This window comes from Neolamprologus brichardi, chromosome 17 (genome assembly GCF_056152115.1).
Source record: "Neolamprologus brichardi isolate AB-2024 chromosome 17, ASM5615211v1, whole genome shotgun sequence".
Lineage (NCBI taxonomy): Eukaryota > Metazoa > Chordata > Actinopteri > Cichliformes > Cichlidae > Neolamprologus > Neolamprologus brichardi.
In genome coordinates, this window is record NC_142120.1 from 17,273,243 (window position 1) to 17,288,967 (window position 15,725).

General features: G+C 41.0%; 1 protein-coding gene across 2 annotated transcripts in view; it reads left to right on the top strand.

Moving 5' to 3' along the window:
• LOC102781111 (uncharacterized) overlaps positions 1–15,725 on the top strand; it is an 88,249-nt gene that overhangs the window by 69,779 nt on the left and 2,745 nt on the right. For both annotated transcript variants that reach the window (XM_035906642.2, XM_087830971.1), the window contains exons 11-14: positions 8,824–8,894; positions 10,097–10,207; positions 10,310–10,407; positions 15,457–15,526. In XM_035906642.2, the coding sequence (XP_035762535.2) occupies positions 8,824–8,894; positions 10,097–10,207; positions 10,310–10,407; positions 15,457–15,526 (350 nt within the window). The remainder of the gene's footprint in view (positions 1–8,823; positions 8,895–10,096; positions 10,208–10,309; positions 10,408–15,456; positions 15,527–15,725) is intronic.

Sequence of the window (15,725 nt, forward strand, 5' to 3'; positions counted from 1 at the left end):
CTCCCCTTTGGTGTTCGTGTCAGTTCCAATTCACCGTGGGTACTGAAAGCCTTGAACTCCAGTTCCAAAAACTGTTTCAAATGAACAAATATAAAACAACATATGTAGAAATGGAATAAAATTAATGAGAAATATTTACTTTCTCAAAAATAAAAAACTATTTACTCTCAGAATCACCTTGCAACACAAAACAACAAGAACAGCACAAAAAATAAGAATAATAAGGATGTAAAACAGGAAGGTTATAGCTGATATTCAGATGAAAGCTGGTTTTCAGCTGTGACTTGAACTGCTAGCTGACAAAGTTGTAGTGCTAATGCGTTTCTGGACTTCTAAAAGCCACTTTGGGCTCCATTCACCTGTATCTTGGATTTGGACAACCCAAGCGGATGTCAAGTAGTTGTGGTTTCCTTTGTGTTGCTAAAGCGTGCCTGTTAGCCAGCGGCTGGCTGTGGTGGAAGGGACCCTGTGGGTCTCTGATGAATGCCATTGTTGATATGGAACACCTGCCAGCCTTGAAACCAGCCTCACTTTGACCCCACCCAGTAACACCACCACCACCAGCCCACGTTACTGTTTTCTACCTGTGGGTTGATGTCTAATTGTTGGGTCCAAACAGTGAATTAAAGAGAAAGTGAACAAGAAAGACCAGTTGCTTAAAGAGCAGGTAACAAGAGGTCATAGAAATAGTTACGTGTTTGCAGGGGGATGTCCATAGTGTGCGTTCAGGTACAGTGCTTTTATGTAAGCCCTGTTTGTTCAGCCTTTGGTGTGGCATACCTCTATGTATTTATCATCAGTCCAGAATGACTAGGCAAACAAACAGCTTGTCTATTGATGAGCAGGAGCGTGGAATATGCCCGCTGTATTCATAAGAGAGAAAAAAGAAGAAGGGGTAGAGGGAGAGAGCAAAGTAAATCTGTCAAAGCATCTATTATATGGTGTCCAAACAGAGAGTGCCCTCGACAATGGCCTTATTAATGGCACAATGTCAAGGAGCGGCAGGGCAATAATAGCAAATGATTTGTCTTTGTAAGGTTATCTCTGGAGATCAGGTATTGCAGCAAAGCAGATGATTTGGACTCTTGGGAGCATATCAGGAGGATCTGCGGCAGGAGCTGATTGGTCGTAGGCGTGTGTGCATGTGGAAAGCGTAAGTTGTGGTTTGTGGTGAGGCCGATGGCGTGCAGCCAGAATCAGGAGTGTGGCCGCTACGTGCGTCTTTGTTTGTTTTCCTACCAGAGCTTTAACCCCCCCTTCAACACACACACACAAGCACAGTCTTTTTGGAGAAAGTGAGGGGTGGAGTCATGTGTCCATGTAGAAACAACAGAGGCTGAAGGATAATACTGCTGTACCGTCACCTGTTTTAGCACGGTAGTACCTAATTCTGCTACTCTGTGTTTTGAACACTGGTGACCTTTAAAAAAAACAGTTGCATTTAAAGTTCTTGAATTTCCCATGTTTGCAACAGTTATGATTATAATGTAGTCTTTCACCACAGTCACTGATATGACAAAATTCTACCTCACTTCTCGTTTTCTGTTTTCTAAGCTCCTTATTTACCTGCTAGTATAGAAAATAAGTCAGCATTCTGAAGGTGTTTTTAAACTCCATAAATGTTTTCCATCCAGTGATACAATTGCCTGCCTGTAACTTAGTTTCTTGTTGTAATTTAGTCTTTCTGGACTGTGAGTGAACGGTGGGCTACAGTTCCTCTTAAACAATATATTCTATTAGGCCATTTCTAAATGTGATGTAGGCTTTGAACTGACATAAGGAGACACAGAACCACCTCAAAAAGACTCTGAACCACCAAAAATGTACCTGCGATGTTCCCCCTTTACTCCCGATGTGATCTCCTGTGCTGTTCCCTCGTGTCTACACCTGCAGTTTGTATTTTGTGGACTTAATATGAACTAATAAATGTAATTAATTTAATGCGTAATGTGACATGCATTGAATTTATGAGTACAAAGATAACAGGTTAGCTGTTTATTCTTTAATATTAATCCTTTGCAGGCTGAGTTGTCTGTTGTAACTCTGAACTCAGGTAGGTTTCATGAAAAATGTACATGTACAGGGGGAACGTTATTGCTGTTGCACAACTTACTCATGCATTTGACTCTATGTGTTCAGTATAGACTGCACCTCCTGCTGGTGTATTATAGTCTGGTGTTTAACCTTGATCTGTTAAGACTTCTATCTTTCATGTGGAGGCTGACATCTCCACCTCATCTATATTCTATATATTCAATATTATTGTGCAATGACACGCTCAAAGCTCATTCCTCTCACCTGCTTAACACATAGGATCTCATCACTTTTACAGAATCATCTCATTTTTAAGGACCCATTTTTCATAGATTTTATTGTGTCAAAACATGTTTATCTGCTTCTGTATGAACGCACTTTGTTCTAAATCTGCGCTCTTAATCACATATTTTAGTCCCGTATATGTGGGGCATGTTTCACCCTGACATCTTCCTGCTGTTAAAAACGAGGTCACCTCCTCTCTGCAGCTGAATGTGACCTTTGTTGAAGGAATTATGGGGCACAGCATACAGTGTGATGATGAGCAGAAACAAAAGTCTGGGATTAAGCGGGAAAGAGAGCAACAAACAAGTGGACACGTTACAAACACAATGAACCCCTCTGTGTGCCCGTGTGTTATACATCACAGCCTTACATTGTTTTACAGAGGTGTTTTTGAGAAGGTATGCACAAATTGAGTGTGGCCTGTATTTTAAACTTAAGGCATCAAAACAGTCAGAACTGGGTGAGATTATCTGTTTTCACATATTTCACTTTTACTCCCAGAAAAAAGTGGGAGTAAAGTTTTAGGGTTATGCTTAACCCTAAAACTTACCGGATTTTTTTTTTGTAAATACAGCACTCACTTTAACCAAGTGCAGTTTTCCTGCTGAAACTATGATATATCCTGTTACATGCTCAGAGTTGAGGGGGGGGATATTTCAACCCTCCCCCATGCACTTTGAGGGCTTGTCACTCTTTCATTTATTTCATTAAATATACTCAAATTACCATAGAAAAACTATGTTTTTAATCCAGGAGTCAGGTGGTAACGTTTTGCAGATTTGTCTGATTTTACATGTATATGTGTCTCTAGCATGCTGTTCAGTTACAAGACCGGACCATTTTGCTGTTTCTATTCAACAAGTGAAAGCTAAGGGAAAAAAGGTAACTAGCTTAGAATTTGTGGAAAAACTAATTAACCACATTATCGAGCACAAATTCCACCAAAGCGTTAATTTAAAACACTTTGGATGTTAAATTATAAAGGACTGGTACCCTTAAGAGCAGAAGTTATTAATAGCAGATATTGAGACTCAGGAGGGGCAAAACACAGCTAAATCAAATGAATATAGGAGCTGCTGAAAGTAGCTTTATTAATGGTTTATTAACACTGTTAATATGCAGAGTAATTGGTAACTAAAATCTTTAACATCTTAGGACCTGGCGCTCACATGTGTGGACATCACATTTTGGGTTGTCTAGACCAAAATACTAAATTTTGCTCTACAAAGGCCTGATATCCACTAAAGAGGACATTATACTGCCACTGTTCTATCAAAATTTAAAGAGAATGTCCTTATATGTGGATCTTATTTTTCTCAGAAACAAAAAAAAAATCATGTCATTCTTTGTTTTTACATTCATCAGGTCCCAATCGGCCCAAATAGCAAAAAGAAATTAAAAATACATGCCATGAAAGAGTTTGGGTCTTAGGAGGTTAACATTCATGGCCCTGCTGCTGCCAGCCTGCAGTAGGATTTATCAGAAACCTGCCAAATATAAAGAGGTAAGGGAACTAGAGAAGCAGTCTATCTGCATACAAACACGTATTTATTTTTTTGTTGTTGTTGATTCAGGTGCTTTGTGCCTATTTAAAACAAACCTCCGGTGGTTTTAACATTTTGAAGAGGAGGTCAGATAATCAACTTTTATTGGCTTACCTCAAAGCTTTTGATAACAAACATGATTAAAAAGATGTCGTCAACTCTGGAAAAGATGCTTTCTTTCACTCCACCTGGATTCACTTTCTTGGTCGCAACAAAGAGGCTGGGCTTTAAATCCACCATGAAACAGATGCTGCTGGGCATGACTTGGTCATGGTGACTTTATTACATGTTTGTTTCCTTCATTACAGTCCATCTACTTCTAGTTGCACATGCGAGTGAAACGTTTCACTGCCGAGTGCGGCACAAGCATTGTCCACTTCCTGAGACAACCTCTGTATTTACTACAGACTGCAAGAAACAAGTGAATAATTAATGAGGGTTGCATCAGCCGTTATTCAGAACTGTGATTACTAGAAACAGCATCAATATTTGCCATAGAGGGAAATATAAATCATACGCAGACTGATAACGGTCAGTGGAGCAGTCAGAAGTATTTTTCATCTGTCAGCTGCAGATGTTGGAAACAATGTCCGAGGGTGTGTATTAAATGAGCTGTGACCCGCGGCTGTGTGCCGGTGCAAGAGCACTGACTCCACGAGAGAAAAGGAACAAAACAGAAAAACAAACGCCGGTAAAAGAGTGAACCTCCCTGCTCATCATCATCATCATGGCCCCATTCTTCCTCTCTCAATTGCAACTGAATCGCCTCGGTCTCATTACAGATTATGGCCTCAACAGAGTGACTCTCCCCTTTCTCTCGCCTTTCTCCACACAGTCCCTCTCTTGATTAACATTTTCTGCTAGGCTTCACACCAAAGGCACAACCTGTGCGCTTTAAAGGCAGGGTGAAAAAAAAGCCATCAAGCGCTGGAGTAGAATCAGATAAGGCTATCAGGCAGGAGGCTTTACTGCCTCGGCTTTGTCCCGCTCCTCCACCCGGCCTCGCTTCCTCCCTCAATCTCTCACTCCACTGCACCTTTTGTCCAGCTGATTCCCTGACAGTACGCGCTTCTCAGACCCCCCAACCTCCTCCAGCACCACTGCACTGTGAGCGCTGCAAACAGCAGCAGAAAGAGAAGGCGAGGCTGATGTTGAAGGTGAAGCCCCAGCAAACGACTTTAACTCTCAGAACAAGCCTCGTTCAGCGTGTTTCACAAAAACAAGTGGAAAATAAAGTGCAGTTTTCATCCGGAAGCAGTACTTAGAGGACAGTTTGGCCCCAGATTTTATTTATGTGAACCATTGGCTCTGGTGAAAGCTGAGAAAAGTTCCTACCTGACACCATCAGAATCAAATGATTTATTCATTTATTTTGTTTTTGTATTGTAACATTAATATATGTTTATGAGGCAAAACGTATATATAATATACTGTTGTTAAAAACAGCAGGTCTTGATCTAAGACCAAAATCTTGCTTTGTTACATAAAACGTCAGATGCATTAACATCATGGGATATAGCAGAGTTTCAGTAGCAAAACTTCATCAATTTAATGTCTCAGATTTAGAGTATCGGTTAACATGCTTGAATATTTGTGCACAAATGTGCCATATTGTTTTAAGTTTAACTTTTAAGACTGCAAACATGTTTGTAGCTTAACTAATGTGTATCATTAGACCAGGCAATGTTTTCCATCTTCTGAGAGCGTGTGAATTGTAGCCTGTAGTGGAATAGCACCTGGCGTGGTCTTCTGCTGCTGGAGCCTGTCTGCTTCAGGGTTGTGCTTTCAGAGATGCTCTTCTGCAAACCTTGATGTAGCGAGTTTTGTTTTACATACTTTAGCCTTTCTGTCAACTCAAAGCAGTCTGGCCACTCTCGTGTGACCTCTGACATTCTCACCCTGAAAACTGTCCATGCATACACTGAATATAATATATATTGTCCCGTCCCTCCCCGAGCCTGGTTCTGCTGGAAATGTTTTTCCTGTTAAAAGAAAATTTTTACCTCAAGTGCCAAGTGCTTGCTCATAAGGGATCGTCTAATAGTTTAATAAAATATAAAGCACCTCGAAGTGACTGCTGTTGTAATTTGGTGCTATATAAATGAAACCAAATTGAATAGTGAACAGAAATTTATATTGAGTGTAATTTCCTTTGCTAAAAAGAGGGGGGGGAGTATTCAGTGGAGATTTTTTTTTAAAGGTAGATTGTGGCTTCCTGTATTAGCTGTGTTGTCATATATTTCTGGGGTAAAGTCTCAAAATATAAAGTCTAATGGAGTGCAAAAATGTAAAAAAAAGAAAAAAGAAAAAAAAGATCCTGCCCGAGTAAATGATCGGAAAAATTCTTTTAAAAATGCACCTTATATACGCCTGGATGGTTTTTATTATTAGCGGTATCAGTGTGTGTGTGTGTGTGTGTGTGTGTAACCTCATATTGTCATTGTGGACTCACAGACGTCAGCACAGGTCAGCTGCTCACTCTCCTCCAGATGGTCAGTGAACCTCAGCCTCCTCAGAAAAAAGAGGAGGAGGATCCATTCACTGTGTCACACAAGGTGCCAGTTCACTTTAGCAGATTGACCGGTGCACTGATGCAGCCACCGAGGAGGATGAGGAAAGCCTTTAAATCCCCGCCCGGGCCCGCTGCAGGCCGAGCTGCGGCTGCACGCATGTGTCCCTCCAGATCCTCGTCCCGCACCCTCGTCTCATCGCAGATATTTGCAAACAGATGCAAAGAAGGCAGGCCGCCTTGCTTTTTTTGATTAATCAAGCTTTAACAAGTCAAGTTGACTGGATGCGAATGTAACATTTAGCATGTGAAAAGAGGAGGCCTGGTTTTGATTAGGCCTAAGCTGATAAATGGCAGATTCAAACAGGCCCCCCTGCCATTGGAGAGAAACCCCAGAGGTCCAGAGGTTTAAGTCCAGACTGATATCAACTCTGTTGCTTCTCTTTCTTCTTCACACCAATGAATAGATCCATTATTCAGTAGACTCATTCGCATCTCCTAAATTGAAGTGGCAGCAGCTTAAAAGCCCCGTTTTCTAACCCCCCCTTCTTGCTTTTTATACGGAGTCGCACTCCCTAACAAATTTGCCTGCTGAAATATTCATGGGTGCGATTTGTCTCAGTTTGTGCCCCTCGTGTAATCATCGCTTTTACATTTGGGATTTTTGCACTGAATCAGGGAAATAAGCTCATTTCTTTCTCCTAATAGAGTATGTTTAAAAGGAGTCTTTACATGAAAGTGGCATAAAAACATCACTTAAAACAATACAGAATTGAATTTAGCAGATACTGTTTCTGTACTTTGCATGCAAAAGGACTGTATTGTAATCTGCTGGCATGCTTATCTCCCTTCTGTTTTCCTTTGGGTAGCTTTACATTGTTATAATAAGGATTCCCACTCACAAGCTACAACTTTCTCTTTTGAAAATCAACTCCTAAAAAGAATTTAATTTTTTTTTGTACATCTTGTAAATAAACTCCGGCTTGATATACTTGGTGTCTTGGGAAACTTGTAAATCTACAGTTTAATTAATGCCCCATAAAAAAAATACATGTTTTTTTAAAAACTCTCTAGAAGGGCAAAAGTGATGCCTAGAAGATTAGCCTGGTTTTAAAATAAAAAGAAGACCGTTCATATGCCAGAAGTTGTTTTGACCAGCCAAACAGCTGTAACATTTACCCAAATGTGCCAAAAAAATGCACAGCAAGTTATCAGAAAAGACTTTGTTGCCACAACAATGCAGTTCGATGGTCTATAACTCAAAAAAACTGAAGGTAACATTTTGTCTGGGTTCATTAAATATACTAAAGTCAATATATAAAAACAGCTGAGCCTCTGAAAAGCTTTCCTATTATATCCGTGTAGTTCCACTGTAGAGTTTGCATGAAAACCTGCCTCCCAGTAGACCCACATGTGGACAAACTGCTGTCAGTACAGGGAAGCATGTCGTTATTGAGTTGATACTAGAGCGAGGGTCGAAACTTTGTTTCTATCTAAGTTCAGTATGTAGGCCATAGAATTTTGTTAAAGCAATTAATTTTTTAAAATGAAGAAATAGAACTGAAGTTGTAAACAACACAAGTTGACATCACCAGAGTTAAATGTTATGCCTTTGATCTTTGAACACATCTGGAAACAGTGTTTTTTTTAATTTTTTTAAGTCCTGAAAATAGAAAAAATTAAAAAATAGAAAGTAGAAAAAGTTTGCTATCACAGAAACCTCAGAAAAGTGGTTCTTAACCTTGTTGGGGGTACTGAAGCCCACCAGTTCATTCACTGAACCCCTCTTTAGTGAAAAATAAAATGTGATTTTTTTCAAATTCAAGACATAGATATGTTTTTTACTGGTGCACAAAATGAGCCGTGCATGTCACGGCGGAGGCTCTGCCAAACCCCTGAGACCGACTCCCCGAACCCCTAGGGTTTAGGGTCTAGGCGCTTTTCAGTGTTTTTCCTAAGCAGAAATGATTTAATACAAATGCTAATATTTCCCTCTAATATACTCAAACGCAGGAAAAACCTTTTCCCTATTCAACCACAGCAGTGCCGTTCATTTCAAGGCCTTGGCCGCTGCATCTATTCATCTCACTTTCTGTCTTCATATAAAGACCCAGCAGCCAAGTGCCACTCTGACCCCCTTCCTCCCCTCCTTCGCTCCCTCCTCCCCGATCTTGGTCAACTGGACGTCCTGTGAACCTCTCGCCCCGTATTGTCCCCCCTCCCTGACCCCGGTGCGACCAGAGGAGAGAAATATTGCCCTAATCCACTCTGCACACACACACATGCACACACCGTGAGAAGCCTGACGTTGTTACTAGAGCTGCATGTTTCTTTTGACTATCACACATAAAGATGATGAATTCACCGTCTGAAATTTAGTTTGTCTAAGAGTACAGTTAACATGGCTTCCCCTAGCTCTCAACTTTTGCCTTTGTTTTCTTCTCTTTCCAGTCGACTTTTTGGCAAAGTACTGCATTTTCAGTCAGGAGAAGTTGGCCGAGTACAAAAGGGCTTTTGAAGCAGTAAGTGAAAAGGGATTTAAACCCTTTATATTCCCCTTTTTCTTTTAGGATATTCTGTTTCACTCACTGTAATTTACTGCTCTCCCTCCCAGAAATAAGGATTTTTTTTTCTCCTGACGGTAGCAATGGCTTGCAAAATTTTGGAAAACAGTAAAAATGTTTATCTCAGAATTTAAGAAAAATCACTTTTTTCCAGTTTGCAATCACAGTCAACAAAGAAAACCAATGAGTATTAAAAGAAGGTTGAAACAGATTTCAGCCTTAAGAAAAGATTCTGCTAGTTAATTAATGTGATAATTCACACCTTGGTTGGATTCCTAAAATATTTCCAAGGGTCATAACGAAAAGTCAAAAGAAACGACTTTAAATCTCAAGTTTTGAGTTTTTGTTTTGCTTTTTTGTAAAATATTTAACGTTTTTTCCACTTTAACCACTATGCTCTGCAACTGGTTGCCGAGTGGTTGCTGGATTTTGCTGGTTGTTACTAGGTGAAAGCACCAAAAGCCTTCTATGCTAGTGATTGCTTTGGTGGTTAGCATGGAAGACGGCAACTTGTCTGCAAACAGTTGACAACTACTCGCCAAGCAGTAGTGAAATGTGAAAAAGTATGAGGCAACCTGGAGTTTTTTTCCCTTCAAACTAAAAGTTCCACCTTACCGCCACAACCAATATGTTTTAAAAAGCACAGTTTTAGTTTGAAGGCAAAATGTTTCTGTTTCTAGTTTACGTTTTGAAGTTTCACTATCGAAAAGACGACAAGTTGGCATCATTCATGCAAACTAGAGGCAATCTTCTACCAACCAATCTGGTGGTGTAACCTCGAGCAACCACTCTCCAACTAGTTGGGGAATACACGTTTTCCTCTAGCGACCGGTCTCTAGTCCTGCGTGATTCAGGTTTTATATTCACCTTTATTCTTTAGTATATTCTCTTTCTTTCACTGTAATTTGCTGAACTTCCTTTTAGAAATTATGTAACTGATGGTAGTAAGGTTGACAATAAGTTGGCTTTTAATTAATCAGTTAATCCAATCATCCTCAAACTGGATGGATTTATTTCCAAAGGTAATAAAGAAAGTAAAGGTCAAGCTACAGATTTTAATCATCTATCACAACTTTCTGTTGTTTCTTTATATAGTACCCAGCATTTTTCCCTGTTTAATCCTTTAAGTTAAAGATGGTAATGGCAGTCTTCTTTTGCAGGAGGACAGTGACGGTGATGGCTACATCTCCTGTCTGCAGGTCCTCCTCGCTCTTAAAAACATCATCCCTCCTGAGCTGCTGTCCGAAGAGGAAGAGATCTACGTCTACAGGGTGGGTCTTCCCTTTGCCTGCACACGCTCACATCACACATTCACGACACTTTAACAGTTGCATGGGTTTGCTTTTTGGATTTCTTTTCTTTCTTTTTTTCAGATCCTGGAGATGGTGGACTTCAGAGTGACAGATGGGCTCGTGGACCTGAGGCTGTTTGCTGTAATTGCAAGCCTGGCACAGAAAATTGCATCCATGGAGTAAGTGACCAACTAACACACCCCTCAGAGAAGCCGGAGGAGGAGTTGCTGACCTCCCATAAATAAGAATAGGACTGTGTATGCAAGTTTGTTCCAGTGATTTTGCCATCGTGTGTGGGACTCTCTTTGATCCACTTTGCCTTTTTAGAAATGTTTTATACGACTTTAGAGGTCAAGGTTTTGAGTCTGGATGTGATAACTGTGCACTTTGCCCTTGAGGGCTGAAACCAATGTTGAATAGTCACCAGAATTTGACTTAATTCAAACTTATCTTACCATGAAAAAGTTGGATATCATATATGTCCATTAATTTGGAAGAAAACAGCTAGAAAAATGATGCAAAAGCTGTAAAAGAGTTAAAAACTTTATTTAAAGAGCTGTGTTGTATTACTTTTAAAAAGTAATGCATTGCCTCCTTAAAGAGAGTAAAAGTTATATAATTACCAAATAAACAGTATAAAACTAACAATACAGCCACACCGTGACACAAATCCCTGTGCTAATGAAGGCACACGCTACTCTTTCTTTTAGTCTTTAGGTTTTATTACAAAGATGACCAATGAGCGCATCACAGGAAACACTGACTGCACTGTGGCCGTGAAGCAAGTCTGCTCAACTGGTTTTAGCTTTCGAAACTCAAGCTTTGGCTCTTTTCTTGTAAGAGGGGTCTTCATACACTCACTCTGGGGTCGTTGCCTACATGGACCGTCGACTACTGTGTCACAAACGACTGTTCTGTGTGTTACTCTCACGTGTGCTGTTGTTGGTGCTTGCAGGTGTCCACTTCATTCCTATAGAGCTCCACTGTGGCCCCGCTGCCTGTAGCATCTGTGTGTTTATTTATGTGCAGTATCTTTATTTGTATTGATAAACAGACTGCAGTGAACAGGATGGATGAAAGGATTATATATAATTATATATAAAATAAAGAGAAAACATCTGGTTGTCTGTAGGAACTTACTGTACATTAAATAATAATCACTTTCTCTGACCCTCGAATAATAGTATTATTGCTTTTGGTAAATATACCTGTAGTTATTTTATATAAAAATCATTAAAATTGATACATTATAATGTATTTATTGTAGTTTGTCTGACTGCTGGTCTGCAATTAATACATCAAAAAAAATGCAACAATTTATTAATTTATTTATTTAAAACAACCCTGAAACAAAACAAAACAAAAAAATTCTCCTCATATCAAACGCTCTACAATCCAGGGGGCTGCTTGCTGTGTGTCTGTGTTTTTAGGTAAAAAGAAAAAAAGTATTCAGTGTTTTTCTGCATATATCAGGTGTTTTCACTCCTTTTTCACTTTTCACGGCGTAAACGGGAGAAAAAAGAATTTGCAGGCGAACAGATCGTGAAAATAACCGAACCCTGAACCCTGCTCGGGCGGCGCTCGGCCTCCGCGTCCTTGTGTCTCTGCATTGTGCCCCATATGTCGCAGATTCCCACACACAGTGATCTCTCGCTGCCCCGGGCTCTATAGCTTCCTACACACAGGAGAGTGTGGAGCCAAGCCAGCACCAGAGGTCTCCGAGGGTCAAGGCCTGCACCCAAAACCTTCACCCCAGAGTGAGAGCTCCCTCTCAGCGAGTACGGGGCCAGGGTCACGGGTCCTCTGATTTACGGCCAGCCCCTTTGTGTGGTGCATTAGAGGAGGCCTGTAGACTGGCTGCCTCGCTGGCACAGAAAGCCCAGGGTGTCTGCGCTCTATAGAGGCAATTATAGTAATGATAATGAATGTCCATATTAAACCTCTTTTCACAGAACTCCTTTCTGCGATTTAAATGATAAGAAGAGAGGAGATCAGCGCTCCTATCGCCACCTCCTAAACAAGGAGAAAACAATAGCATCCTTCTGCCGTCTCATCCCAACTGAACTCAGCTGATCCTCTTACCTGTTTCACTTAATCCTGTTGTCTGTAATCCTAGCTTTGAAATGAGCTGCAACAGTAGTTACACAATCAGCCTTTCTGATCATGAAGGGCTTAGAGGAGGTGGCTCCCTCATGTTCATAGATGTTTCTTGCAGTTTAACGGCACAGTAATTACACCCTCCTCCCCCGTTTGCTCTCCTCTTTTCTTTTCATCTTTAACTGTCCTCCCCTCTCGTGTCTCTCGTCTCTCCGGCTCTCTTTTTGCCTCCCTCTCACCCTCTCTGTGCTCTCCTGTTTTGGCCCTTGACTCAGGCCATCTGTCCCTGTGTGGCATTGTGCTTCCTCACAAGTCCACCTCACACAGCGCCACATTCCCTCAGGCAGCATCACGTGGTCTGACGGGAAGCACATTACCATGCAGAATTCCCGAACGGCATCGAGCAGAGCCGGCTCATCCTCGTGCTTTCGCTGGAAGCTCACGCTGACAATCTCCCCGCTACGTAAACTGTCTGATAGAGTTTCCCATCACCCATCAGCCTGCTCAGAATATCCCAAAACAACCCTCAACTCTGTCAAGTCGAACTAGGTCAGGATATGTTTGCATCCCTTCACCTCCTGCTTCGCTGGCTCCCCAGCGAGGGGACCGCCAAAATTTGGGGAGTATTACGCAAGCGAGAAGTCTGCTGCGCTGGCCACAGCGGGGTGCCGGAGGAGGTCCGACAAAAGAAAATGGGTTAGGCTGCTATTATCCTCCCTGCAGTCCATCATCGGTCCCCTCGCCCCTCATTTACGCGAGCCATTATCACGCCAGTGTCCTTAGCGCACCAGCGTTTGGACTCTTTTACTGCAAACCAAGTGCAATTAATAATCATTAGCTGCCCTGTCTCTCTTCATCCCCATCAAGACCCTGCCTGCACCGTGGTTGGAGGACAAGAGCCAATCATGGAGCTGGGAGCACTCAGGCGTGCACTGCACTCGATGGCCTGGTGCTCAGCCATTCTTTGGTCTAACAGGCCATTGAGCGCTCGGCGAGGAGGGGCTCATTAACACTGGGCGCTCGTTAGAGAAGGGACGGCCGTCGCTGTGCCACACGCTGGACAGGAGAGGCCTGTGCCCACATAATCGGACCAGTCTCCCTCTAATTATCCGAGCAGACCTAGATTGTGCCGGTCTGCGAGTTGTCACATTGCTGCAGAGTGTGCGTCCGGTCGCTGACACCCCTCCCCAGACCTCCACACGGACTCAAAACCAGAGCAGTTTTATCCGTTACTGTGGCGGGGTGTCCCCGTTTGCCCACGCATTGTTTGGCTACTGTGAACAACCACAATGGACTCAGAACATTTTACCATCACGTCTCCTGTAAACACGACGTCGCACAGGACAAACCCGCCAAAAAATGCCGCCAAAGTTTTCCCTATTTTTGGAGCGATTACATGACCACAATTATTTGTATTCACAACAACCCCGTTTGTCCAAATGTTTCCCTCCTTAAAGGCCAGCTGCTCTCTTCTTTTACACTTCATGACTTAGTCAATAAAAGAATTAGTGCAGCGTGCTCTGGAGGCTCATGGAGCCACTTTTGTGTCTGTATTATGAAATCAGAACAGGTTTGCAATCAAATAGCAAAACTATACAAACTGGAAATGTGTAAATAAACTTAACCCTAATCTGGTTTCCTCTGCAAAAACTTGATCATATTTCTTCTTCTTTTTTTTCAGTTTTTGCAAAAAATAAGCTCTGTTGGAAAAACATATTTCAGACACTATTTGGTTTGGTTAGATGTAGGAATCTTCCAAATTTAAAAATAATATGTTGTTTTTATCTGTTTCAAAACATTAGGGAGTTTTTTATGTGTCTCTTTTTAACTCTGTAAAGCCTGAACCATGAAATAACTGTCATCCATCCATCCATTCTCTGAACCTTATCAGAATCGGGGGGTTTGGAGTCCATCCCAGCTACCACAGGGCGAGAGGTGGGGTACACTCTGGATGCCAAAATGCCAAAATAAACCTCATGTATCAGATATTATACACTCGATGTTAAACAGTTAAACATGTGTCTCTGAAAACCATGAAACCTTTACATGTGATTTTGAGCTACAGAAATACAAATGACTTGACAAACAAATAAATAAATGCATTTGAACAATAAATTTAAAAAAATGAAAATAAGGTTATAAATAGCTCTAAAAAAGCAGATGTTCTATGAACTAAATGGTGTGCATCCACACGTTGTACAAGTGTGTGTCATACAATTTGGTAGCTTGTATTGTGTATGGGATTATTTAGGGTCTTTTTTATGTTTTTAATCTTTAGGCCAGTAAACTACTTGTGTTTTTTCCCCTCTTATTTAAAAAGAATAATAAACAATTCTATAGACACAAACAGCGCACGTTAGGCATTAAACATTACAAACATTTCTGTTACAAACATTTTGTTTTAATGCTCTGCAGTGTTGTAACTGGTGCTGGGTGTAACACATTCCAAACTAACATGTTACTGTAATCACATTACATTTGTCAGTAATGTAGTAATGTAGCTAAATTGTACTAACTTCATTAATTACATTACAGTTAATTGTGTTGTTACTTGTGTTACATTTACTCAACACTGAGTGTTCGCCAGCTCCTGTTCTCTGGAACCGGCTAAAATCACTGTGGCTCTTTGGGCTCGTTTCCAGCTTTGCATTGGATCATGTGTGTCCTCATTAGGATAGGGATTTATGTCAGTATGTGGGACTGTAGCCTCAGCTTTATATTGTTAGCTGGTAATTGTGTAGCAATGTATTTCAGGTCATGTTATAGAATAATGCCAAAGTAATGCAACAATTACTTTTTCCGGTGAGTAATTAAGTAACGTACTGCACTACTTTTAAGACAAGTAACGTTTAAGAAATCACATTTTAATTGTGAATTTATCTGACTGGCAGTAAAGCCTTATTTCAAAGCAGCTCTCAGATCCGTTGTGATTTCACTTTATAGCTTTATAAAGATAAAGATAAAGATATAAACGTAGCTCCTCTCTTTCGGGAGTTTCCCAAAGCCTGAAAAATACCCTGATTACATCATCGGGGTAATCTCACTTTGGACTTGGATACATGAGTTTACAGGCAGAATTAAACCTTGAAAAGTTTTCAGCTCATGTTCTTATTTTTGCTTTTTCCTTTCAGCGAGTTTATGCGATCGCTAATCAGCAGCATGGACTTCCGATCCTTGGAAGTGAGACTCTTCAAAGCTAAGGTGCAGTGAAAGCTTCCTTTGCCTCATGTTTACACTCTGGAGTTTGTTTTCATGATGTGCCCTCAATGCAACATCAGATTAACTCACACATTAGTCACATTTATTCCACACACACCGTCCCCGCCTCTTTTCATGGCCTCGCTGGTATAATTATAATGAAATAAATGCTGGCAAACACTTTGAAGAGTAATTCCAAGGC